Source organism: Tamandua tetradactyla, chromosome 1 (genome assembly GCF_023851605.1).
Source record: "Tamandua tetradactyla isolate mTamTet1 chromosome 1, mTamTet1.pri, whole genome shotgun sequence".
Classification (NCBI taxonomy): Eukaryota; Metazoa; Chordata; class Mammalia; order Pilosa; family Myrmecophagidae; genus Tamandua; species Tamandua tetradactyla.
Genome location: NC_135327.1, coordinates 82,575,094 through 82,601,345, shown reverse-complemented (window position 1 = coordinate 82,601,345; position 26,252 = coordinate 82,575,094). Strand labels below are relative to the sequence as shown.

At 41.6% G+C, this 26,252-nt stretch overlaps 1 protein-coding gene and 1 pseudogene across 1 annotated transcript in view; one reads left to right on the top strand and one right to left on the bottom strand.

The window, feature by feature from the left end:
• POU6F2 (POU class 6 homeobox 2) overlaps nucleotides 1-7,816 on the top strand; it is a 506,010-nt gene extending 498,194 nt beyond the window's left edge. Inside the window, exons 9-10 of the mRNA XM_077162553.1 lie at nucleotides 3,530-3,698; nucleotides 7,109-7,816. Of these exons, the coding sequence (XP_077018668.1) occupies nucleotides 3,530-3,698; nucleotides 7,109-7,613 (674 nt within the window). The 3' untranslated portion in view covers nucleotides 7,614-7,816. The remainder of the gene's footprint in view (nucleotides 1-3,529; nucleotides 3,699-7,108) is intronic.
• A 14,929-nt stretch (nucleotides 7,817-22,745) lies between these two features.
• LOC143680972 (glyceraldehyde-3-phosphate dehydrogenase pseudogene) lies at nucleotides 22,746-23,465 on the bottom strand (annotated as a pseudogene).
• Nucleotides 23,466-26,252: the final 2,787 nt, after the last annotated feature.

The following is a 26,252-nucleotide window of genomic DNA, read 5'->3' as shown; positions in this document are numbered from 1 at the left end:
TGTTTTCTGTTTTTTTTTAACTCCGGTTGCTCGTGTTCTGGCAAAAAGCAGCCTGCACGATCACACATACAGATTTAGCTCCTAGTCTCGAGGAACTATTGAGGAGGTATAGACAATAAGGCAGCAGGGAAAGGGAAATAACTGATTTACATAGAATCCCAGCCCAAGCATAAACCTGCCCTTTGTTGCACTGCTAAATCTAATGGCAACACCGGCTCTGGGACTGGAAAAGATCAGGGAAATCCTTCCAGATTAAAGACTGGCCCCTCACGTGCTGGTTAATTCAGTTGATTCTAGAGATGGGGCTAATCTAAACCAAGACACAAATTTACTTCCCACAAGGACTACTTAGCTTTGTTCAGAGAAAAACTCTCCCCCCAACCCCAGACCACACTGGCAAGCCCAGTGCCCTGCTCACAAGATGTTTGCCACCTGCTGTATAGGGCTGGAGTGGAGATGGGGAAAGCACAACTATGGGGCGTGTTTACTCAGGAGCCCTTCCTCATTGGGTCAGTCTGGTCCCATCAGTCTTATACAGGTGGGAGAGCAGCTGTGCAGTGGCACCTGGTGAATAATTTTGTTAAAGGGTCGAGAGAAGACAATGCCACACAGAAGATGCCACACCCAGACTTGGTCATGTCAGAACCACCCTAGACAAGCATTTTGGAAAGAAGGCCCCAGGGTCCCCTGCATCAGAATTGCCTGTGCCACTTGTTAAAAGTGCATGTTCCTGGTCCCCACCAGGTGATTCTTACACCCACCAAAGTAAGAAAACCACAATCGTGAAAAGAGGAATAGCTCCCTCTTCCATCAGTTAACCCTCTGTTTTGAACTTTCTGGGGTCCATTCCTGTAAGGTTGTCAGCCCCTTCCTCCCTCTCCTTGGAGAGAGGCCAGCCCTGTCTCACTGTATCATTCTGTAACCACGTCCTTCATGCCTCGAAACCAGTGTTTCTCAGCTAGTATTTCTGTGATCACCCCTATCCCCTCCAGGAGCCTTTTTAGACTATTTATTCCTAATCATCCCTTCATCCCCCATGAAATGTTGAGAGCCCAGATATACTATCTGTTTATCTATGGTGGCACTTTGCAGAACCACAAGTTATTGTAATATATATAAGACTTTTTTTGCACGCACACACCCCACACACCACCACCAAGAACCAAATTTTGTCCCTTTGAGGGTTATTATGTCAGCACTTTAAGAATGCATGATCTAAATACAGGGGTCCCATACTTAAGACCCTCCCGGCTCAGCAGACGGCAGGCCTGAGGTCTGGAGATGAGAACGAGGAGGCTCTGGAGAGACAGCCCCTCCTCTGCCCCAGCCGACCGCTCGCTCCAGTGTGCACGTGTAGGCCAGGTGAGACCAGATCTTCCAGAATGCCAAAAAGAGGTGGGAAATGTAGATTTTTTTTTCATTATAAATCTCTCAATGTTTAAATATTGGCAAATAATTCCAGAAGAATATTTTTGACACTAGGAAAGCTGGATTTTATTTGCAGGCTGTGTGTTTGCAGCTTCGCTGGAGGAATGTAAAATGAAGAAAGGCAAGAAGGGGCTCAAGGCTGCTAAGTGAGCACATGCGACCTCCTAGGATCTCCAGAGAACACTTGAAGCTGTGTCAGGCGAATGTACTGGGGGATATAAGGCCCAGAGAGCAGGCTCCAGGGGTCCAACCCAAACGAGTATTTGTTTACCAAATTTTTTGCCAGCCCCCTGGGGGAAATTTGGGGAGCAAAAACAGGGTTTTAATTAATCTTATCAGTCAGACCAGTTTTATAGTCCTCACCCCTCACCCTGCCCATGCGTGCAGATTGTCAACATGACACACTGAAATAGTCCCCCTTCCCAGCAAAAAAAGCTTCGCACCTCCCTGCCTTTTGGCCAGTCTGCATGTTGTTCCCACTGACCAAAGTACAACCCCTCGTTCTCCTAAAGCTGCTCACTGGGTAAGACCCCAAAACCTCCACCACCCGTCACCTCTGTGTTCTCTGCAAATTCTGGTGTGGGCATCACACCATTACTTCTTGATTATATGCTCTGTCCAGTATTTTCCTCTAATTTCCTTATACATCGCTACTGGTCCCTGACCCCCTGTGAACTGTAAACTCCATACAGTTTGGGACTATTTCATCTATTTCTCATGTCCCCTCTCTCCTTACAGTTTAAGGCTCCCCAGAGTCATGGAAAAAAAATTACTTATAAATGACTGATTGCAGTAGCCGTACCATGTTTTAATCTTTCCACCAAGGAAATGATGACCAATGACATAAAAAATTATACAGGACTTTTTTTAAACTGAAGAATAAGGGACAATATACCCCGATAATTGCTGATTCTGTGGACAGGGTCAATTTTCCTCAGGCAGGAGGGGATCCCTCTCCCATAATGAAAATCTATACAGGAGGCTCCAAGCCCCCCACAAATATTAATGTCCTTATTTAAAGACTCCTTGGAAAACTGGCACTTGGGATGCAAATGTTCAGTGCGTTTCATGATCACAGGGCTTTCTGTAGCCCTGAATCCAGAAGAGCTGTAGGGCCTGCCACAGTCCTTGGACAAGTACTTGAATTTACTGAAATGGATGGGTTATTGTGCAGAAAGAGGAAAAGAAAAACTTTTCACCGAAGACCAAGGAAAGAAGAGAAGAACAATAGTGTCAGCTTGTGGGGAGAATGGCTTCACGACAGGCAGCACTGAGCAGCACTTTGAAATCTCTGCCATTCCCGTCCCACGCTGTCTCTGGCTTGGTGTGTGCTTTCATTTATCCAGGGATCAGTAGCCTAGGGGGGGAAAGTTTCATTCTCCAGCTGTTGTGTCATTTCCCTTGATAAGTCCTAAATTGACCACGTTATCTGGCACCAAAGGAGCCTTCCTGTGGTAGGCATTTTTTATTATGTGCCCTTTCAGGAGACAAAGCCGTCAGTGTCAGTAAACCACTATGAGGGCGGAAAAGAATATTATTCTCCCAGCTTCCTAGGCATGCTTTTCTGAGGCGCTTATGTAAACACAAGAAATTAAGCAATATTGGTGCCCATTAGCCTGGCTGATTGGGGATCAAGTGAAGGAAAAAACACCAAATATTACTTTTTGCAGGGGCATTTTTTAGCACTAAATATTCCAGTGAAGCCATTTCCAATGGAAACCCTCCCATTTTCATATTTTTTTGCACAATATTTTAACATATTTATGGGTGAAAGGGCCTCGCATGCCCCAAAGCAAGACCCTCCCACACTGGCTATGATTTGCCAAACCCCGAGAAACATCCTCCTGTGTCGTGAAAGCAGCAGTGCGAGTTGAGCTGTGGTTTCATTTGGGATGAAACATCCCAAAGGATGATTTGACGAGGTGGAGCCAGTTGAGGAAGGGGGTTGGGGCGCCTCCCCCAGGGAGGTAAAGAGAACATTCTCCATGGTTCTCTCCGCCGCTCTGCTGTCACCGAGCCCCTTTCTCACAAACCACAATAAACAGATGTGACTCGGATGTGTGTTGACGTATCGATCCTATTTTTAAAAACATCTCCACAGATCCTCAAACGGCAGCGGGTGAGGTGGATGGGGTTAATCTGGAGGAGATTCGAGAATTTGCCAAAGCTTTTAAAATCCGGCGCCTGTCGCTTGGCCTGACCCAGACTCAGGTGGGGCAGGCTCTGAGTGCCACAGAGGGGCCCGCGTACAGCCAGTCTGCCATCTGCAGGTAACCCGCGCCCGCATGCTGTCTCCTCTCCCGGCCGGCCCGGGCCTCGTTTGTCCTCGTGGCTCGGCTTTTCTTCTCGGGGTGGGCACAGCTGGAGGGGCGGAGCGTGGGATCCAAGTTTGGGGTAGCCATGTGTTGGAATGGATGCTAGGTGATGCAAATCAAAAGATCTGGGGTCTTTGCTCGATAACTCCTGTCAACTCACAAAGGACTTCCAAGGTGAACTCATTGGAAACATCCTACCCCAGGCCAGGGGGAGAGCTGGGGGGGCTACCTCTGGACCCAGACTCCTGCCTGGCAGAGAGCCAGTTTCCTGTCTGCAGACGCCCTGAGCCAGCCTTATAAAGCTGCTGGCTCTAATTCGTGTTAACGCTCCCACTGTGTCTGCCCATGGATGGCTGTCATGATTTTCCAAGAAGAAACATATTAAAAAGAAGATTAACCATCTCGTTACCTTGAAAGAATTTTTAAACTTGCCTTCCCAGACTCTGCTTTAAAAGCATATTTTACAAAGAAGCAGCCGCTTTAAATGGCTCAGGAAAGGGGGGTGAGAATCTGGCCTAAACTCACCCTTTCCCCACCCCCACCCCCGAAATTAAATAAATGACCAAATCCCGCCTTGGTTGTGTCCAAGTTGACCTGGGTTAAGTCCTCAACAGCAGACCCCTTGCATGCGTGTGTGTGTTGCACTAATCCCATGTTTATGCATGAGGTAACAAAGGCACTTTGGTAAGAGCGTTTTCCTCTTGGGCAATGCCTTATGAGTCCTCTTCCATCAGGAAAAGCCAAGAAACCAACTCGAAACTCATTTAAGTGGATTTTGTTCTTGGTGATCCATGAAATGCTGTCTTTTTATCTGCTCTTTATACTTTTAATGTATTCCCCAAAGGACGGAAGTGTACTTTTCCTGCAGTTTAAGACTAAGGTTATAAATAACATCAGTATGGGGTAGTAGCTTGCAGCTCACATTTTGCTCAATGATTTTCCATAAAACCCATTGATTGTTGTTAAATACAAAAAGCACCATAGGATCCTCTCACTTCTATGGCCTCCCCTACTGTTTTTTCTTATAAGATACCTCCCTGCAGAAAATAACCTTTATTCAGCCTATACAAGGGTACCACTGCTGGGAAATTTGTTTCAAGGCTTGTATCTGTTATTCCAAACAACATGTACCGAAGCATCAACGCTAACAAGCGGCATCCATCGCTGATATGAATACTTTTGCTCCCTGTTGGGAAACACTAATTTCGTTTCATCTTGGAAGCCTTGGGATAAAGGCAGCCACAGGTTTTTATGTTGTTGCCAATTGGCTATTGTTGCTAAATTCCCCTTTGGCTGATTTTTAGTTCTAAAATGTGATGGTCTTTTATTGGTTTGAATGCTAGCTCATGTTTTAACTAATTCATGTAGTTTTTCTTGGGCATTCCCAATAAAATATGTTGCTTTCTAAGGTCTTCCCCAGGGGGTGCAGAGTCACACGCACACAAAAATCTATGGCTGAAATGACCAGAGACCTGGAGAATTCATTATGTAACAGAGCATGCTCAATGCCTTGACTCTGGGGCCTTCCTCTAGCTTTCATTGTTTCAGTGAGGTGGCCTTATGAGCAATCCAACGAGAAAAGAAAGGAAAGTTTTAGAAAAGACCTAGATCTGACATTGGATCAATTTCAGTTAATTTAAAGGCTAGGAAGGACTCGGTATTTGAGCCCACACAACCACGCGTCGCTTCTCCCTAGCTAGCTGCGGTGACACTTAGGCACTTCTTAGAGGAGTATCTCTGTAACAGAGGCATCAAGGAAAAGACACCTTTGTATACTAGGCATCCCTTCCACAAGCTTTGTCCCTCAGTGCTACAGAGCTGTAAAGCCTGTGGTGCCACCAAGAGTCTGAGCTTTGGAACTTTAATGGTGAATGATGAGAAAATGTGGTATACAACAAATTGGCATGGCAACAAGAGCGTTTGGAGAGCTTGCGTCCAGTGCCAAGCTCATTAAATGACGTGAAATGGTTAGTTCCATTTACATTGAAAGCAACATATACTTCTTCCTTCCTTATTGGTACTAGCTGATTTTTTTTCTAAAATAAGTAATTCCTTCAACTACACGTGAAAAGGGATGCAAAAGGAATCACATTAGAAATTGATACTATTTGTGCTGCTTATCCCGACAAAAACTGTCTAAACTATGGTGCCAAAAATAAGATTATGGCAAATAATGGAAACCTTTGCTTTTCTGGGGCTTTTGCAAGCATCCTTATAAAACACATTCTGACCAACTAAAGCAGGTTCATTTTAGCTCTGTGAGAACAGGCCATTGTAATAAGGTGCAATCTGCAGCCCCGTGGCTGTTTTTCAACACTTTAAGAAAGAGGAATTCTTTGTATCCAAACCTGTCTTACTGGATGGTTGTAAATTTAGATTTAGAATGAACAAACAGAAAAGAAATCAGTGCTTTTTTTGTATTACATTGAGTGAGTGTGAATTGGGTTCAGGATGGCCTCTTAAAACACTCTCTATAATTTTGTCCAAGATGCTTCGTATTTTTTTAAAGTCAATGTAGCACAGAATTGCTGATGACAATTGATATATACGAGACCTCATTCACAGAAAATGATATCATTCAGGTACAGTTTGCAGATATCTCACATTAAACACAGCTTGATGCCCAGGTACAAAAGTAGACCATTATACTGGGTGGTGTTTGGATGGCCTGAGGTGACCTTAGTGCAGCCAGGAGTGGAGTGCTCTTAGCAGAACAGTAAAGTAGCAACGGGCTGTATTTTACAGCTTGCTGTTCACTTACATGTGGGGACAATTGTGATCAAAAGAGAGAGAGAGTTACAAAAGAAACATCCTGTCACATCCTTGAACGTTAGAACAGCTATAACATTTTCTTAATTAAGTTGATTGGGGGGCGGGGGGAGGGGGAGATTTAAAGAAAGCCAAATGTAAAGTATAAAAGATGCTTTTCAATGAAAAAACATGGCAGTTGTCTTTGGCATCACTTCTTTGGGTTAATCTTTGCGTTACGATTTCTGATTGGGGAAATGGTGCTGGTACAACTGAAATGAAAGCTTAGACCTCACAGCTTGCATGGGGGCGATCTGAGTTGTGTTTTGGTTTCCTACCTTGACGTCCCATGTGTCTTCCTGTTCTCTATGCGTCTCCTCATGCTCTCGTCTGTGTGTCTGTGTCGTCGGAGTGTTGAGGGGGGAATGCTTTGCATGTGGTGGCATGAGGCATGCTGGAGGAGGGCGGGCACTGGCTTCAGCTCAGTGGCAGCTACCTCGCAGCTGGCTGTTAACATGGAGTGAGTTCGCTCTGCCAGTCAGTCAGGCAGGCAGGCAGGAGGCCCACCCTGGCAGAGGACTCAGTGTAAGACTGTTCTTTCTCAATTCTCCCCCCAGACACACCATCCTGAGAAGCCACTTTTTCCTACCACAGGAAGCCCAAGAGAACACTATAGCTAGCAGTCTGACAGCCAAACTGAACCCTGGCCTTTTGTATCCTGCCAGGTTTGAAAAGCTGGACATCACCCCTAAAAGTGCCCAGAAGATCAAGCCGGTGCTTGAGCGGTGGATGGCTGAGGCTGAGGCCCGCCATCGAGCAGGTATGCAGAACCTGACCGAGTTTATCGGGAGCGAACCATCCAAAAAGCGCAAGCGGCGCACCTCCTTCACACCCCAGGCCCTTGAGACCCTCAATGCCCACTTTGAGAAGAACACACACCCCTCGGGGCAGGAAATGACCGAAATTGCCGAGAAGCTGAACTATGACCGGGAAGTAGTTAGAGTTTGGTTCTGCAACAAGAGGCAAGCCCTGAAAAACACAATTAAACGCTTAAAACAGCATGAGCCGGCCACAGCCGTCCCTCTGGAGCCCCTGACGGACTCTCTGGAAGAAAACTCCTAAAAGAGACGCCCACCCTGTTCATCAAAAGCAAAATTCACAGAAACTAAACGCCACCCTCGGGGTTCCGCAAGAAAAACAACAACAACACATTAATGGGAGGGGGTAAAAAGAGCCCCAGTCATCACCCTTGTAAGTAAAAGACTAAGAAAAACTACCAAGTGGACAGAATGGTTTATAAGTCCGTTGGTTTTCCAAAACGACAACCCCCCAATTTTTTTTTTGAAAATTTTTAAATGAGAAACACACCACCCGAAGGTGTGTGCGCTAGAATAGATTCCTCCCCACCACCGACTCCCCAAAGCCAGTTTTTTAATGGACTTAAAGCAAACCAAATAAATAACCACATACTTTTTTTCTGTATATTATGAAAATGTGAACTCGTTTTAAGGAAAAAGGAAAAAAACAAAATAAAACTAAACCAAAAAAAAACCCACAAAAAAAAAACAAAAGCAAAACAACAACAAAAAAAACAAACAAAAAAAACTTTTATCTGTTAAAAGTGAATGCAAGCCTGCCACCTGGAGGAAGGACTGTGTCCACCCAGGTCCTAAGTGCTGATTCACTATGAAACCTATTTACCAAAGTCAGAAACTTGGCATTGCAAATACGATTGTTAGTCTACTCTTCTCTGCGTGTAAAGTTGCGTTACAAATTTTTACATCATTTGTACTTCTTGGAAAAATCGAAAACCTGTTTTCTCCCATCTTTCCCATCTGTTGTGTGTCATGGTTGAAGCCAATTGCTTTTTTTCTTTTTTTTTTTTGGAGGAAGGGGTTCTTTTTTTCTGTTTGGGGGTCGGGGGTTGTGTGCCAAAGCATTTGTTGCTTTCTTTTCACTATGACATGTGGGTTTGAGAAAAAAAAATGGAGCTTGCATTTCTCTTTTTCCCTCCATTTCTCCATCTCTCCGGTGGGGCGGCCTCCAGGGTCTGCAGGAATGCCACCGCCGTGGGAGAGGAACTAAGTGTCTTTTCCACTCAGATCTAGTGAAATGCAGTAGAGACTCCAAACGAATGAGGGCTTTGCTCGATGAACTGTCAACACTGGCATAAGCCGTAATTTGTGCTCACTACCCACAGCAGAGCTCGGGATTTTTCTCAGTCTGTTGGCCACGTACATGGAGAGCTGACCAAAACTAATTTTGTAATATAAACATAAGCTGCACATTTGGTTCAATACTTACATCTATTTTATGCTTCTGTGCAAAGCAATTTCTCTAGAAGTCTGATAGCCAAAGAAATGTCTCAAGATTTCAGTCAAAATACACACGTAGCATGTACACACCCATACACACACACACACATAGAAACGGGGCCCAGAAGAAAGTATGATGGCAGGATCCTGAAGGCCACGTTGGGTCCTGCTCATCTCATCTTTTCTGCTACCCCTTTCATTCCAGTTGCAATGGCAGACTCTTTTCGGGGGGGGTGAGTTATTTGTTGGTGAGATATAAAAATGTAGCAGAAAGTTGGCAGACCAGTATAAACCCTTGGAGTTGGGAGGGTAGTTTCTGTACAGAAAGAAAGTTTTAGTACTGAAGTGTCTGCACTAAAAGAAAAAAAAAGAGAGAAGTGACTTATCTAACACATTAGAATACCTCCAGTGTTAGAACTAGAGGATTACCTCATTTTAAAAAATAACTTCTCCAAAAGATCTGCGGGCCAGAATAACCTAAAAGGCCAGAAGGAAATGTTGAAGTGCGGGCATGGCTGTACAGGTTAGCCCTTGGGCCCTGCAGTTGATGTTTTCTCCCAAGTATAGGCAGAAGGTATTTGGTAAAAAGGGCAAGCAAAAAAAAGAACCATCCAATTTGTCTGCTGTTGAAATGTAAATAGTCATGTTCATGTCCTATCTAGAAGTAAACTCTGAAAGAAAAAATGAGAAACCCCACCTCAAGTTGACCAACTGATTAGAATTGCCATCTTCTTCCCCTAACAAACTCCCTCCTCTATGGGGATTTGAGTTTTTCCCCCCTTCTCTTGGCTCCTTTGCTGGTGATATAAATGCTACAGTGTAATTATCCACCCCAGATAGATTGGTGCAGCAATCAGGAGAACTACCAGCGAGGAACCTCTAAAAGAAATCCTGAAAGTGGAACCAGTCGCCTGTAAAGACTTTTCTATGTCGCCAGTCTGATGTTAACTGGGTCACAGCTAGCCTGATCATTGCCAACGTCATGACACCCATTTGCCACCTTAAAAACCACCCAAATACCAATAACCCAGAAATCCAGCAATCTATTGATTAAAACAGATTTTGTATTCTCCTAGGACCTGCTCCAAATTCCATCAGGAAAAGCTCCCAAGAAGAGAAGTAAACAAGATAACATATGACGGATGCTAAATGTTTAAATATATGCCAGCAGTGGTTACATAAGGCCTGCTCAGTTTTGAGATCTGTAATTGGAGGGTATAACTAGGGCAGTGAAAATATAAAATATATGTAATCTTCCAGAGCAGAACAGAAAAGGAATATATTCATTACACAGTATAAAAGCATTCATGTGCAATGATTTTTTTATAGTTTTATAATTTTATATTGTTTTATAAATTATTTATAAGCTGTTGTAATGCTTCTTATATTAATTTTTTACAGATAAATTTTTTGCTACAAGGCATAAAAAGGTGCCTGAACAGATTCTTAGGAAAATAAATTATAATGTGTAACTCATAAGTCTTTGGGACCACACCTATTGTTTAATCTTGTTATGACATTTCTTATTTCTACTTGTAAACAAAAATTCATATGCCAATAGCATTTCAGTGTCTCGTATTCCAGGAACTGAAGGTTGAGGTCGCCACCAAGAAAGAATAAAAGCCACTTCAAGCATATGTGATTGTATTTCAAACTTCAATATATTTGTCAAATATTTTTAAATTATTGCCATCTTCATTTTCTTCATTACTTGAAAAAAAGAAGTGTTGTATTTTGCACTTGTATGTGGATTTCTTTTATTCTTTTTTCAACCAAAAACATCATGAACAGTTAAGTTTAAATTGCGTTGCAAGGTTTTTGTTTCTTTATGTTGTAAACACACAGTTACACACACACACACGCAAAGACACACACACAAAAGGGAATAAGATAGCAAAAGGAGCTAGGAAAACACACACACACACATGCACACACAAGTAGAGGCGTATCAAAGAACTCAAGCTATAACCAAAAAGAAATCGTAAAATGCCTTTGCTCGACTTCTCTACGCTGGACCAAAGCTCAATGTTTGTAGGTATATGCACATTGTATAGATATGGCTAAATGTTGCTGACAATCTCGCAATACTAAACTGTTCCTATTTTAAGAAAAGAAAAAAGAAATACAAACTGTTCGTCAGTGTTTTACCTCAGCACTCTACTTGTACCCAGTTAATGACCAAGCTTAAAAAAAGAAAAAACGATAAGGGAAATTGATTTTCATTTCCATGTTTGACTGTAAAATCCGTTTGGGGAACATTTTGTAATGAGCTTTTTGTCATGTGATTTGCTTGTCTTCAACTTGAAATTATGTGAGGCACCTTTGTTAATTTGTTGTTAAGAAAGTGATTTTTTTGTGTGTCCTCTGTGCGATGATCTTGACACAGGTCACAGGGTCACGGACAAGTCACCACAAAGCATCTGCTTCTCCATGCCTAGGGCAGGCAGCGAGGAGGAGGGCAGCGAAATACACTGGGTTGTCTTGGAAAAAAATTATCATGATGAGAAGTTGATATGATGGACTTGTGACCAAGAAGCCAAACTGGATATTTAAAAGCTCCTTACTTGCTCTGACATTGAAACCAAAGCTGATTTATCTGCACAGGTTGCTTAACGTATTAAAAAAAAAAAAAAAAAAAACTGACAAAACTGTACTTAATCTAGAGCAATATCTGTATGGTCAGTAAAGCTGCACTTTGTGTATTTCTTAACAGCTTCAGATCTGTCACTTTTAATTTGTACCATAAAAAATAAAGAATTGTTTGACATGAGCTTCTAAGCTAAGTGTGTCTTGAACCTTACTATGTCATTTAAATTGTAAGCATTTAAATAAGCACATATTGCAACCTTAAATGTTTATAAAAGAAGGGGTTCAAGACAGACTGGTTAATATCATGATGATTTTAACTTCTGAGATGAAATATTATATTAATTAGGACTCCTTTGGTTGCTGGTGACAGAAATCCAACTTAAACTCATTTTTAAAAAAAATGACTCTGCTCTTTTACTTAACTGGGAAATCCTGTTGTGTACCTCAGGCTTGGTTGGATGTGGTTTTCCAACGATGTCATCAGAGCCCTGCAGATCCTGCCTGACTTCTCCTCGGACAATTCTCTAGCCGTCAGCCCCAGGACATTGAGTCATAGGCCCATCTCAGAACCAGGTATTGTTACCTGGGAATGGGGTACTTGAATTGGCCATTCTGGGTCACAGACTCATCCCTCTCTGTGGTGATGACAAACCCCTAGGACCATCAGGAATGCAGGAGAAAGTCTCCATAGAAGCAGAAGACTGAATATGAGAAATGATAGTTAGCAGACAAAACCCAGAACTACCACAGTCTACTACTAATGCCCAGCTATGTGCCAGGTCCTGTGTAGAGTTCTGCTGAGAAAGAGTTTTGCTGCTCTTCAGTAGTATCTTTAATTGCATGCTCTAGAAAGTTTAGGCATTTAGAATATGCTTTTGCTTAAAGTTCATGGAATAGGATGGATGAATTAGTGTTATATAATTTGCTAATTCAAAAGGAAGATAGGAGCAATTTGCTAAAGATAGCAGAAAAAAGTCGTAATATTTAGAATCACAATCGCCATATTTTTAGTGACCCTTAGCAAACATTTTTTTATGCCACATGATGACCCGAATTTCAGCTTCATGCTATGATTGATAAGAAATGCTTTGGAGCAAGCAACAGAACCAAAAGTCCAAGTGACCATGCGTTTATAAATGGGCAAGGAAAGTAGCTAGGAATCTAACTATAGAGAAGCAAAAAACTGCTGATGCTTCTGCACCAGTGAGTGGGGAGAGACAAAATAAAGTCATTTCTCCAGCTTTCTTCTGATCTGAAATTCTCTAAAAATATTCTGGGCAAAGGCCCTGCTTATGATTATGCTTATTATGGAACACATTTGACTCTAAAATGTCTTACTTTAAAAACAGTCAAGAGGCCATCTTTTAAATTCAGTAATTTATGTTCCACAAATATCTGCTAAGCACTTCATATGTGCCAGAAACTTCTAAAGACTTGGGACTCAAAAAATAAACGAAAATAATGTTTGCCTTCAAGAAACTCACATTAATTGTAGAAAAAAAAAGGACTATTTCTCCAGAAACTGAAATCCTATGTTTCTTGTACTACAGTATTTCACAAATAAAATGAATTTCATGATTAAAAGCAGTTATGAGACTGGCTTCCAAACAGGAAATGCACGGGTAGGAATAGCCTAGACTTAAAAGACAATCACTATTATCTGTTTTAAATGACTCCCAAAACTGATTCAATAATAATTTTCCACTAAATCAACCATATACACATAATCTATTCAATGGCAAATGTAGCAAGACAATAGTTGATGAGTTTAACCAAAAAAAAAATCTATGGTTGGAAAGAGTTCAGAATCAGTTTGTCACTAACAAACAGTTCTGGGCTCTCATTCCTTGTTCTGCCCTTTGAAATTAAATCCAAGCAGCCAGTGGTTCTGAGCCATTTGTCTTATCTACCACCATACCATAAGTTAAACTATGGTCAGTGGAAGACAATGACAGCTAAAGAGGTTTTCAGCTTATTGAAAATCTTTCTAAAGTATATGAAACATTGCTTTGTTTTCTTAAAGCAGAAGATTATGAAAATGATTTATCCTCCTTTTGATGGACTTTCTCCTTCTGTTTGCTTTATCCTTGTTCATGGCTCCATCTACCAGCCTTCTAAAGCAGAGATCTGGGAGTCATATAACTCCAAGTCAAACTTGGAAATGGACACACACACACACACACACACACACACACACACACACACACACACAGCAGGCCACCAAAAGTCCTAGCAATTCTGCTCAATGAATTCCTTTTCCGTCTGTCTCCTGGTCTCCACCCCTATTGCCACGGCTCAGTTCAGCTTCTTCTGACTCTTGCCTTTATCACTATAAGATAATCTTATCTCTCAACCCCTCTTACACTTGTCACCAGAGCAATCATTCAAAAAGGCCAACTTGAACGTATTTTTCTTTTATTTAAAACCTTTCCAACACCTCCCATTGCCTTCAGAAGGAAAAAGAGACTCCTTCTTAGCTCACAGTGCCTTTCATGACCTGATCCTTATGTCCTTCAGCTCATTTCTCATCCATTCCCAGTTCATCCAGCTGTGACCTAACCTCACCAAACTTCTTAAAATATCCTCGATGCCCAAAGCACCATCTGCCTAGAATGTGAATCCATTGCACTAATTACCAACCTAATGTCTACTAATTCTTTAAGACTCAATTCTGCTCAATTACACCAACAGTTCTGGTGCTCCTACTATGTGCCAGGCATTGTGTTTCCTTCATCATAGCATTCACCAAGTTTGCACATGTATTAGCTACCACTTATAGGTTACAACATCACTTGGTAGAGACCTCTAAATGACCTTTCATCTTTGGCTCACAGATGAGCGTAGTTTGACAATATATTTTTTTAACTCATTGTCATTTATGTATGACAGCTCTTCTCTGTCTAATGAGAGTAACAGTAACCTCCTATTTGCATAGTTTTCAAAGCTCTTTCATGTACATTGTTTTATTTGGTCCTAACAAAAACCCCTTGGCTGTGAGATTATTCCTACTTTATAGATAAGAACTAAAGGTCATAAAAGTTAAGAGGCTTGACCAAGGCCACAGAGTTCATAGGTAGACCTGTACATTAGGGATGAGAGTGACCACCAAGGTGAATCACCAAGATATCTGATGCCACCATGTCTTTAAATCACCAGTGTAAAGTGCAATATCTCATTCAGGGTAGGAATTCAGTAAATGCTTACTAATGCCGATGATAAATTACAATTATCTAATTACCTGGTCCAACATTCACCATGATTTTGGTGAACTTACCCTGAATGATTAATATTTGTCAGAAATAGTAAAAGATATACAAAGGAAAATTGGAAATTTCTTTATACTGTGGGTTGTTTCATCACTGAGAGTTAAAGGCTCAAGATAAGAGCACAGAGAGTCAGTTGAAATCAATTGAAAAGTGAAGGAGAGTCGGTGAATCCTAGAGGTTGTTTGACTAATCCCACCAAATGAAGAACATGCAATGTATGAGGAAACAGGAAATGGACCTGGGGTTCCTGTCTGTGGGCAGAACCACTCCAGAGCTTCCTTTGATGCTCTGGTGTCATCATGGAGAGTTTTAGGTGTGCTCCTGACTGTTTAAGGGCATCTTACTTCACCAGACTTACTGAAATGATTGTGTGGGAACAAATCACACTCTTCATACAGCCTCATCTGTAGCACTGGTATCTGGGTTCCGTGTGCCAGCCTCACTCTTGTATGTGCCAGTGGTTCTCATTATTAAAGTCTTTGGGGTATCATCACAGAGCCAATATAGCCAACCAGTTCCAGAATGAGACTAGTTCCAAAAACAGAATCTCAGTCTAAGTGCAAGGGACCCAGATGCAATAACAATAAAAGGTGTCTGTAATATCGAAGCATCCTTCACAATACTCGTAATATTAAGATGGCAGCCTGCTTAATAAAAGCTGAAAAGAGACTGGCATGTCTTGGAAATATACTGTATGTAGTTATTACTGCCCTCATTTCCAAATCTTAGTCTGCTATCCGAAATTAGGGCCTGCTTAGATGCAGTTATGATACTAATAAATGTTCACATAAAGGAAGATTCATTAAGACCCACAAGGATTACTTAGCTCTAGACTGACCCAATTCCTTTATCAATGTATCATTAGAGTGGATCACTGGGTCTCAGATCAGTCCATTTTGGATCCCCTGAATCTAGTTACCACATGGACCATATCTATGGCAGCAAACCAAGTTGAGAAATGTTTTTGCTTGTTTTCCTACCCAGTTTTGTTCTTGCTCTTTTTTATTATGCAAGTGATCTATATTTCTTCTTGAAAAATTAGAAAGCACAAAGAAACAAAAGTATTTCCATTGTAGGCTTATCACAGTTCAACAGTTTCTTCTCCATGTCACTCTATTTTAATATTTATGGGTTCTTTAAAATGATTACCTTGAACTGTACAGACAGAGGATAAAATGGGAAATTAAAAAGGGAGCTCATACATCTTGAAATCCCCATGTCTGCATCCCACAGCTGCATGGATTGCCAAAACTCAACAATTATTTACACAGAATCCTAACTAGATCTATCCATGCAGTTTTTCTTGGAGAAAAACCCAACAGACCCTGGTTGTCTGGGAGGAGATATGATGTTAGGAACTGTTTCCACACAGGCTTTGCCAACCAATCAAGAAGCATAGTACGTTTCAGTCATGGAGACATACAACCCCAGGGGACTGGTGGGACTATAATGGATGACATCATGAACTCTTTCTTAAGGTGAGACCCTCCACTTTACGTTGAGAGAATGGTTTTGTCTTCATTGACCACATCATTCACACACTAAGCATTATACATATACACTTAATGAGGAGCCAGTCTAGCACAGCATGACATACATAATAGCTGAAACCCATCGAAACCGTTCTCTGCCATCTAACTTGACAACACACACATAACACCCATTTTATTGCTTCTTTCAAATAACAAAAGCTTCATACTGACTCTCTCACACATGCTTGCTGTGCCATGGGTTCTCATCTGCTCCCGCTTTTGAGTTTCATATTGTTTTAAGTGGAAGGGAAAATTCTCCATAGGCTCATGCTTCTGTTCCTGGGAGGTCACAGTTCAACCTGTTTTTCCTAAAACTAATGGTGGGCTCATGCATTTGCCAAGTGTGTAGTCTTCATTTCTGCCCCTAGAACTATCAGACTCCTCAGGAGGAGCACAAAGAGGAAAATGAATTTATGTGGAGGCCCAAAAGAGTATAAGAATAGAAGACTTCTGCATTACTCCCCTTTGGTGGAAGCACTGACCTTTCCAAGCAAAAAACTTGGAAAGATACCAATGCCCCCTGTCCCCTCCTCTGGCTGAAGGATCATCCTTCTCTGCTTCCTCACCTCTTCCCAGTCCTTTATTTTCCACTTCTCTCCTTTAGACTTACCTTGGCCTAACTTTCCCCAAAGCTGGAAGGGCGAGAAGCATTATCAATTTAGCCAGACAAGGCAACTTGCTATTGCTTGGACACACCCTTTAATTTTCTCAACCAAGGGACTCTGCTTTTATTATGTGTTCTCTTGGCACATTACCCCTTCCCTGTCCTCATGCCCAAGGTCTGTGTGAAAGGCCTAAGACTTGAAAAATAGCAACAGATCTGAGTATTTGGGCCTAAGGTCAAGGCAAGGATTTATTACAGGGATGGGCAAATTGTTTTAAAAGGTCAGAGATAGTAAACATTCTATGCTTTGAGGACAATATAGTCACTGTCACAGCTACTCAGCTCTGCTATTGCAATGCTAAAGCAGCCATAGACAATATGTAAACAAGGGAGCAATAAATTTTTATTTACAAAAACAGGCAGATGGCTGGATTTTGCCCATGGGCCACAGTTTACTGACTCGGGATTTATTAGTTTAGGTTGGTGTTAAGGCACACAGCCTTTCCAGATTTTCCACCTTCTGGTCCTCTGTGATGATACCATTAACACTCCACCTGAACTCTGAACTCCCTGGGATCCTTTCACTGTTTTCTGTGTACCCCTCCAGCATCCTTTAAAACCTTTGACTTCAAAATTCCACACTTCTGGAGGACTTTCTCATCCTTCTGGGGACATTGTTGCCTGCAGAAGTTTGGAATCCCAAGAACCCAGAGTGGCCCTTAACCAGTGACTTGGTGTGAGAGAATGACTGCTCAGACTCCCGCCTTAGGTTTGAGCACTGAGAATCATTCACACTCCAGATTTACCCAGATTGAGGGATCAGACCACCATCTTGCCTGGGAATCTGCTTGAAATCGCACCATCCTTGTTCTGCTCCTCTATCCCCCTACCAGTTTCTCCTGGAAGCAATTCCTTAATATATCACTTCTACCCAAATCCTCATCTCTGAGAACCTGACCTCAGGAACCATCTCAGAATGTTCTGGATTTCTTTCCTTTGTGAAATATCTGCAGACCCTGGAACAGATGCCCAGACACAACTCTAGATTTGCACGAAGTCCAAGAGCCCTGTTGAAAATACTTTAAACCCAGCTCACAATTGAGGTTCAAATGCATGCAGAACATCTGAGAAACCAGGATCCCCCAGAGAGCCCAGATTGGAGGGGTCGAGAGTGGGCTCTTGAGAGAAGATGTCCATGAGTGCATAAAGGCTCAGCCGAGAAGACTAGCCAGAGCTTCCTGGAGGCAGAGCAGGGATTCCAGACATACGGCAAGATGGAAATCTTGTGTATGCTGGGAGAGAAAAGAAAGACGGGAGAGAACAATAGCATTGGGGATGAAATAGCTCCCACACCCAGAGGTAGGGCCAGGACTACTGAGACCCCTAAGGTGCAAAATTTATGGAGGCTTTGGGACATGTCCCAAACTGTGTCCCTCCTTAAGTTTTAAGCCCTAACTCCTCATTCACCTGACCCTCTTCATGGCCCTGCTAGAAAAGATGGTCCTGGCAAGCTGAAGGACAGTTCCTGCCAGCCAGAGAAGAGGTGTAGAAGGTCAGCTGCCTGGAGGAAGAGGACAGTTGTAAAAGTAAATGGCGCAGGTAGCAGCTCCTAGAAAAACGCTGCCCATCAAGCTAATGGGTTTCAAGCTTTGAGATTCATGGTCCTGCTGAAAAAGTGACACAAATGGACTCAAGCCTCCTTGCTTTTCCTGTTATATGCCAGGCACCCTCCCTGGCTCAGCAGCTTTACTTGAACTGTACATTCTATCCAGAAACTCTTATCACCTCACCATCTTCCTTCCCCTCACCGTCTTCCTGTCTCTGCTCAAATCTCATCTTTTTAGTGAGACCTACAATGATGACACAAATTAATATTGCTACTTGAACTACCCACCCCGCCCCCAGCACTCCCTAAACTCTTAACCTATTCTACTTTTTTTTTACCACAGCGCTTGTATTCATCTTATATGCTATGTAATTTAATTATTTAACATATTTATGGTTTGTTATGTCTCTTCCTGCTAAAATGTAACCTCCTAAAGGTCAGAAGTCATTGTTTGATTTAGTTTTTGTAAGTCCTTAGAACAGTGCCTGGCATGTAATAGGTGCTCAATGCATATATTGCAGGGAGGGAGGAAGGGAGGGAAGGAGGAAGGAAGGGAGGTAGGGAGGGAGGGAGGGAGGGAGGAGGTTAAGGAGTACACTGATTTAGGGTTGCCGGATTTAGCAAATATAAATACAGGGATGCCCAGTTTAATTTGAATTTCAGATGAACTTTTTTTTTATATAAGTATATCCCATATACTGTATGAAATATACTTATACTAAAAAAGTTTCATGGTTTATCAGAAATTCAAATTTAACTAGGCATTCTGCATTTTATATGACAACACTATGCTAGTTGCAGCTACAATAATAATTACCATTTGTTGAATGAACACTTGCAACGTACCAGGCATCAAATTTACACGACAACCCTACAAGATAGGATTTAGTATCTGCCTTTTGTGGGAGAGGAAACTGAAGCAGAGGGAGCCTAAGTCCCTAGCTCAGAGTCTCACAGCTGGTAAGTGGAAGAATGAAGGTAAGGTAAAGTCTGTCTTGACTCCTATTTACTGATTTAAAAGGCTGCACTGTCAGACCCCCTCGCCACTCACCTAGATTCCTGCAGCTCTGCTTCAGCACTCCTCTGTGACACTGGGTGTCCCTCCCAGCATCGTCACAGTGCCTTTGGACCCTTCCAGTCTAATCCTGACAGAGCAAAGCGTGGTTGTCCAAGCTGAAAGTGGAAACCCTGAGCTGACACTGCACTTCTCCAGCTGTTAGCTCACCTCCAATCCTCTCTCCAGACCTCAAAGAATAAGGAGAGCTTGAGAAACTGCTGGATGTCTGGAATCCAAAGGCTGTTGAACTTTTTAACAAAACTGTCACAAACCATACTGAAATGGTCCAGCCTCTTATCCAGACCAAAACATGGAGAGATGGAAAGATTGATCCCCTATCTGTGGTTCAGAGGCTCTCTGTTTGAAGAAAATGCCTACCCTGGTTGTTTCACTGGTACACTTCAGAGGGAGCACTGTATAAAGGACAGTATACAGTTATAAATTGAGGCTTCTCCTAAATATTGATAGTGAAATAAAATGTTATTCATTTGGCTCTTATGTATTTAGGACATTTCATAACAATTGAAGTTTGAATAGAAACATAAACTCAAAAATTTGAAGAGCCAGGAGATTATGTATATGAATAACAGGTACAAGAGAATACTTTATGCATAAGGATAAAAAGCCCCTGAAATTTGGTCTCAATGTCAGGGACAATAGGGAATGGTGGAGAGTGTGGTGAACTGGAGGACCCATGCTTTTTCTCAAGGACATAACCTTGACCCAGCTCCGGCCTGTTGTTGCTGGGTGGGCAAACAGGGCCAGTGTTGTCAGATCTTCCAGTTTTTCTAAAAAATCTGAAAATCCATAATTTTTTATGAATTCTCCTCATTTACAAATATTAGCAACAATTTTTTAAAATTTAAGTATATGCTGACCAAACAAAAACCTGCTTGTTTACCTCTGAGATAAAACCTAGACAATTCACACCAAAAGGAAAAACAGAGGCTAAAACCCAGGACTGTACAACTCAGTAAATCTTGTGGTAGATGATGACTTTGATTAATAGGACAAATATTAAAAATTTCCTCCATGAACTACAACAACTATGAGTACAAGGAGTTGATAATAGAGTGGTATATGAGAAAAACGTACCTATTGTAAACTAAACACTATAGTTTATAGTAGTATCTTAATATTCTTTCATTAAAAGCAACAAATGTACCATGTCAATATTAGGGATCAACAACAGGGAGGCAAAAGTAGTATGGGATGTTTGGGGTTTTCTCTTTTTTTTTTCCTTTCCTTAAGTAATGAAAAAGTACTACAATTGATTGTGGTGATGAATGTACAGCTATGTGTTGATACTGTGAGCCACTGACTATATACTTAGGCTGATTGTATGTTGTGTGAATAGGTCTTAATAAAATTACATTTTAAAGGGAAAAAAAACTAGACAATTCAGAAATCATGCTGGTCAATTGAGCAATCTGCTGCTCATCCTTCAGGTACTTTGTTTATAGGCCTGTCTGCCCAGCTTTGGGATTGCAGGGACTATGTCTCATTTATTTTTGAGTTTCCAGCACCAATGCTGGACAATGGGTATTGACTGAGTTGAAATGCCATACCTCCTCCAGGGCATGTGGCCGTGGCCCTTAGGAGCCCCAAGGTAACACAGGAAAGGCAGATCAGCCCCAAGAGCAATATTAGGGGAAGATCTACTGATCCCATGATGCCCGAGTACCCTGAGAGGAGCTCGTTGCATCTCAAGCCTGTCTCATCTTCTCTAATTCTCTTCTAATTCAGGCCCTTTGCCCCCAACTTCTAGCACCAATGCCATAAATGTTGCCTAATAATCAGAGCCTTTATCAATAGAACCAAAAGTGAGCATCTGGATATTTTATTCTTGACAGGTTAAATACACTTATTAATACACTTGTTATTATTAAAAGCAGGTAAAAGTTTCAGATGAAGCCAGGACTCTATTTTGACACTCATTTATGTCATTTCAAATATATGCATGTCCTTGACACCATTCAGCATTGAAATATCAAAATCCTGAATTCAATAAATCCCATATAATTGACATATATACCTTAATTTCCAAACAAGGGATCATGTTATGAGATAGTATGGAGTTAGAAGTCAGGAAAGTTGTGTTTAAATCTTAGCTCTGTCACATATTAACTGTACCTTGAACAAGTAACTTCAACCCTCTGAGCTTATTTCTGTGAAGTAGAGCTAATAAGTAGTAGCTAGGATAAATAGTAATCTGTGGTTATTTGAAGCCTAAAATTATAAAATTCAAAATTGATTTATAAACAATGATGTACAATTCTGCGGTCATCTAATTAATACAAACAAGGACTTTTCTTCATTTGTAGTCTTCCTAGTGATAACGTCTCTTTAATTTCCCAAAGGAAGGTTACGTACAATAGTATTGAATAATTTTAAGGGGGTTGAACACAGCTCTTTTTTCAAAAAACTTTTTAAAATTTTGTAGATTACTGAAGCTAGAAAAACCATAAGAGAGAGAGAGATAGTTGAACTTTCTGAATATAAATTTAAGTTCACAAGGGAAAAACCACACAGAACTGAATATGAGACTCCTCAGCCCACCATATATTCCCTGGGGACAGTGATACTGTCTCCTCAAGGGTCTTTGACATTGAGCTTTGGGTCCAGATGAAACCACAGAATACCATCACATGATCCGCTGCTAAACCAGCTCTCCACTTATGAAATTGATTTTTTAATCCAAATGCAGAGCATTGCATGTATTCATGCTTAGTTTGGTCTACTTGGTTTAGGTGTCAAGTTGTTTCTTTTAAAGAAAATATCTTAAAGGTCTAAAGTCAGCTTTTTAGAGATCCTAAATAAATGCCTTCAGCCACAAGTTACAGAGATCATCTCTGTCTCCCTTAAATAAAAAGGGGGGATTTATTGAGATAGAATTAGGACCTCCAAAAATCAATGTATGCCTGAGTGATTAGGTTAGGAAAATGGACAGGTACAATCTCTTGAGGGCTAAGAAGCAGGAAGCACAATTATCTTTTTTGTTTGTTTGTTTTTCTGTCTGGGTACAATGTACTTTATTGATGGTACATGACAAGGTAGGACTCTTTAAGCACCTCCCGTTCTTCAAGGGATCTGGGATGGAAACTGTGTTGAGGATGGGAGATTCTCAATGTAGAGGTATCAAGGCGGGGTGAGGACTGCCCAGCGGCTGCCTGCCTCTCTCTCTCTCATGCTGTTGCTAGGGATGAAGGTCCAGGGGGGTCTTGTTTCTTGTAGGCCATGAGGACCATAAGGTCCACCACTGTGCTGCTACACCTAAATTCATTGTCATATCAGGAAATGAGTTGACAAAGTCACCATTGAGGGTAGCATCAAAGGTGGAAGAGTATGTTCCTCTGACACCTGCTTCACTGCCTTCTTGATGTCATCATTTTGTCTGCTTCCTGTAGCTGACAGGTTAAACCCATGTTGGACACCTTGAGCATGGGGACACCGAACTTCCTATTCAGCTTGAGAATGGCCTTGCCCACCACCTAGGCAGTGCCAGTATATGCAGGGATGATGTTCTGAGCAGGCCCATGGCCATCTCAACACAATTTCCCTGAGGGGCCATGTACAGTTTTCTGGGTGGCGGTGATGGCATGGGCTGTGATCATGAGTCCCTCCACAATGCCAAAGTTGTCGTGGACCTTGGCCAGTGGGGCCAGGCAGGTGGTGGTGCAGGAAGCATCACTGATGATCTTGCGGGAGTTGTCATACTTCTCATGGTTCGCACCCATCACAAATATAAGGGTGTCAGCAGAAAAAGGCAGAGATGATGACTTCTTTGGTGCCACCTTCATGTGAGCTCCAGCCTCCTTCAGGGTCATAAAGACACCAGTGGGCACCACAACATATTTAACAACTATATTATCCCATTTGACATGGGCAGAATCTTACTCCTGGAAGATAGAGATGGACTTCCCATTGATGATAGGCATCCCATTCTTAGCCATGATTGTGCCTTTGGATTCCATGGGTGGAATCATACTGGAACATGTAGACCATGCTGATGGCAACAACCTAATAAGGTGAAATCCATTTATTCCCAACTTTACCATCATGTCTCAGGGATTTGGCTAGAAATGCATGAGCAAATGAGGCTGTTTGCTGAAGGAGGAGGAGCAGAGAGCCTACAATTATCTTGTAATAGGTGTTATGGATTGAATTGTATCCTCCCCCAAGATGTATTTTCTAGTCCTAATACATTATGAAAAATAATATATTTTCACCTGGTCTTGTGAAAGTGATTCTATTCAGAAGTAGGATCTTTGAAAATATGTGTTAGTGAAGATGAAGCCAAACTGGATTACGGTGGGTCCAAATTCAGTATGACCAGTGTCCTTATAAAGAGAGGACACTTGGACACAGAGAGAGAAGATAGTCTTGTGATGATGATAAAGACTGAGTTATGCCACAAGCCAAAGAATGCCATGGGATGCTGACAAGCCTCTGCCAGAACCCCACAGACTTCAGGGGAAGCATGGCAGTGCCGACACCTTAATTTGGATACCGAGCCTAAAGAAATGTGAGACAATAAATATCTATTTTCAAGCCATCCAATTTGTGGTACTGTGTTATGGCAGCCCTAGGAAACTGAGACAATGTGAATTATGTAAGATATTTTCACCACCGCCGTTGGACACCTCTGTCTCTCTCCCAGAATTCTAACACTGCTGCCATCTTGAGTAAACACTAAAGTCCTCTGCTCGAGAGAGTATCTGATTGGCCAAGACTGTGCCACTTGCTCAGAAACTGGGGAACGGGAAGTGGAAAAACTCATGTCATCTTTCATCAGTAGTGAGAGGCCGGGCACTACTCCCTCTATCACAAAGACCATACACAATGGGGGATTCCCAAATACAGCAGCTACTGTATTTTTTAACAAAAAAAATGTAAAAATTGACCATAAGTGGGGCATTTGCATTTTTTTAATGTTTTGGAAGAGTATAAGACAGAATTGATATTCAGAGCATATATATTGCTGCAAGTCTACCCTTTGGTCATAACCAACATCTGTTCTGATTGGCCTATGTTGGCAAGTACTTTGTTTATCAATCTGTGTATAAAGCCATGTGAAGAGGATTCATTTCACTAAGGTGGAAGATAATATTGGGTATTATAATTTTGGTCAAATAAAATATGTCATCATAAAGCAATGAAACCAGTTTTCTGGTATGATTTATAGATAAGCTCTCAGGGCAATTTCAAAGAAGATTTCTTCTCTTTGGCCATAGTATTAGAATTTGGAGGGTATGGTGAGGGATAATTTCTCCAACACATACTACTCGTATTGTCTTCTGATAATTTCTCTAGAGCCGCAAATTCATTAAAGTACATTACTTACCTTCCAAATAACCACAGATGACAATTTTACCCATGTTCTACCTTCTATCTTCATGCTGTACTTCATCATCTTTCCAACCTCAATAACCATTCCTCAAGACCCACTAATTGCCTATTAAACCAAAACCACCTGTTTGTTGTGCTGCCCTTCACTTCTCGGTACTGTTGAAGTCCATCCATCAAAAGCCACCAATATTCAAACAAAATAATGTTTATTAACACAATGCAGCAAAGGAAATTATACACCAGGGGAATCATAGAGTGTCTTGACAGGACCAGGAGAGGATGACTAGGATTTGGACCAGTATGTAAATACTGGTATATTTGTTTAGGACTCAGACTTTTCTTTCACAGTCCCAGGACAAATGTACCCACACAGAACAAAGCATCCTTTATATACAAGACAACATGATTGACCAACTGTTATTAGTCATGAACTTTCTGAAGAGCTGCAGTAAGTAACTTGAGGGTAAGAAATTGAATAAAAGAAAGAATTCTTTTCAAGAGGTTACTGTGATCAAATAGCCTAGCATCCAAGCCAGCAAGACAGAGTTGCAAGGAAAAACATCAGAATTAATAACATGGGCATGCATTCAATGGACCAAAAGTATCAGCATGAAGAGGAAAGCAAACTGGACTCAGAAGGTAAAATTTTAAAAAGAGACAACCACAGGCACAGAAGGGCAAGGGAGGGAAGAAGTGGGAGAATCAAAATGAGTCAACACAAAATCTACAAAGGAAAACAGGATTATAGATTTTAGGGCTGGCGAAAACAAACCACCAGAGCCATATAAAACTTCTGGTGAAGGCTGCACTAAACTCTCTTGTTTTTCATCTTCTTGGCTCTGAACACCCGGAGAGGGTCTTTTGTCTATAAACTTCTCCTCTCTTCTCATTGTTAGAAAGTTAGATGCTTACAGCTAAAAAGTTTCCCTGATTCTGATGAGGCCCATTATTCTTTACTATACTTTTAACCATGATCGATAACTTGTCCCTCTTCCTCCAATTATTATTCCTCCATATTTATAGATTTCTTTTCTTCAAAATGTACATATTCAATCCCCTGGATCTCAGCTGCCTTCAAAATCGCTGATTTTGACAAGAGTGCGAAGGAGAGAGACAGGGTCATCTTTATGATCCTTTGCATTTCCCCAATTTATCAACGTCTCAATAATGAGAAAGGCCAAACCGGGCTGGCCATTTAGTCCTCTAAGTGGGCACGTCTACCAACCCTCCCTACATATTGATCGGGTGATTGATTTTGAAGATTTATAGAAATGTACTCACTGCCAAGGTCTCCAGGCACTTCTATGACAGTAACAGTAAGCAAAATAAAGAAGTGGATGTTCCTTGTCCCAAAAGCTTCCTCTTGCCATTCAAGAGGTTGTTTTTTTTTTTTTTAATGCACATTAAAAGGTAGACATTATGCCATGCACTGAAGGTCACTGA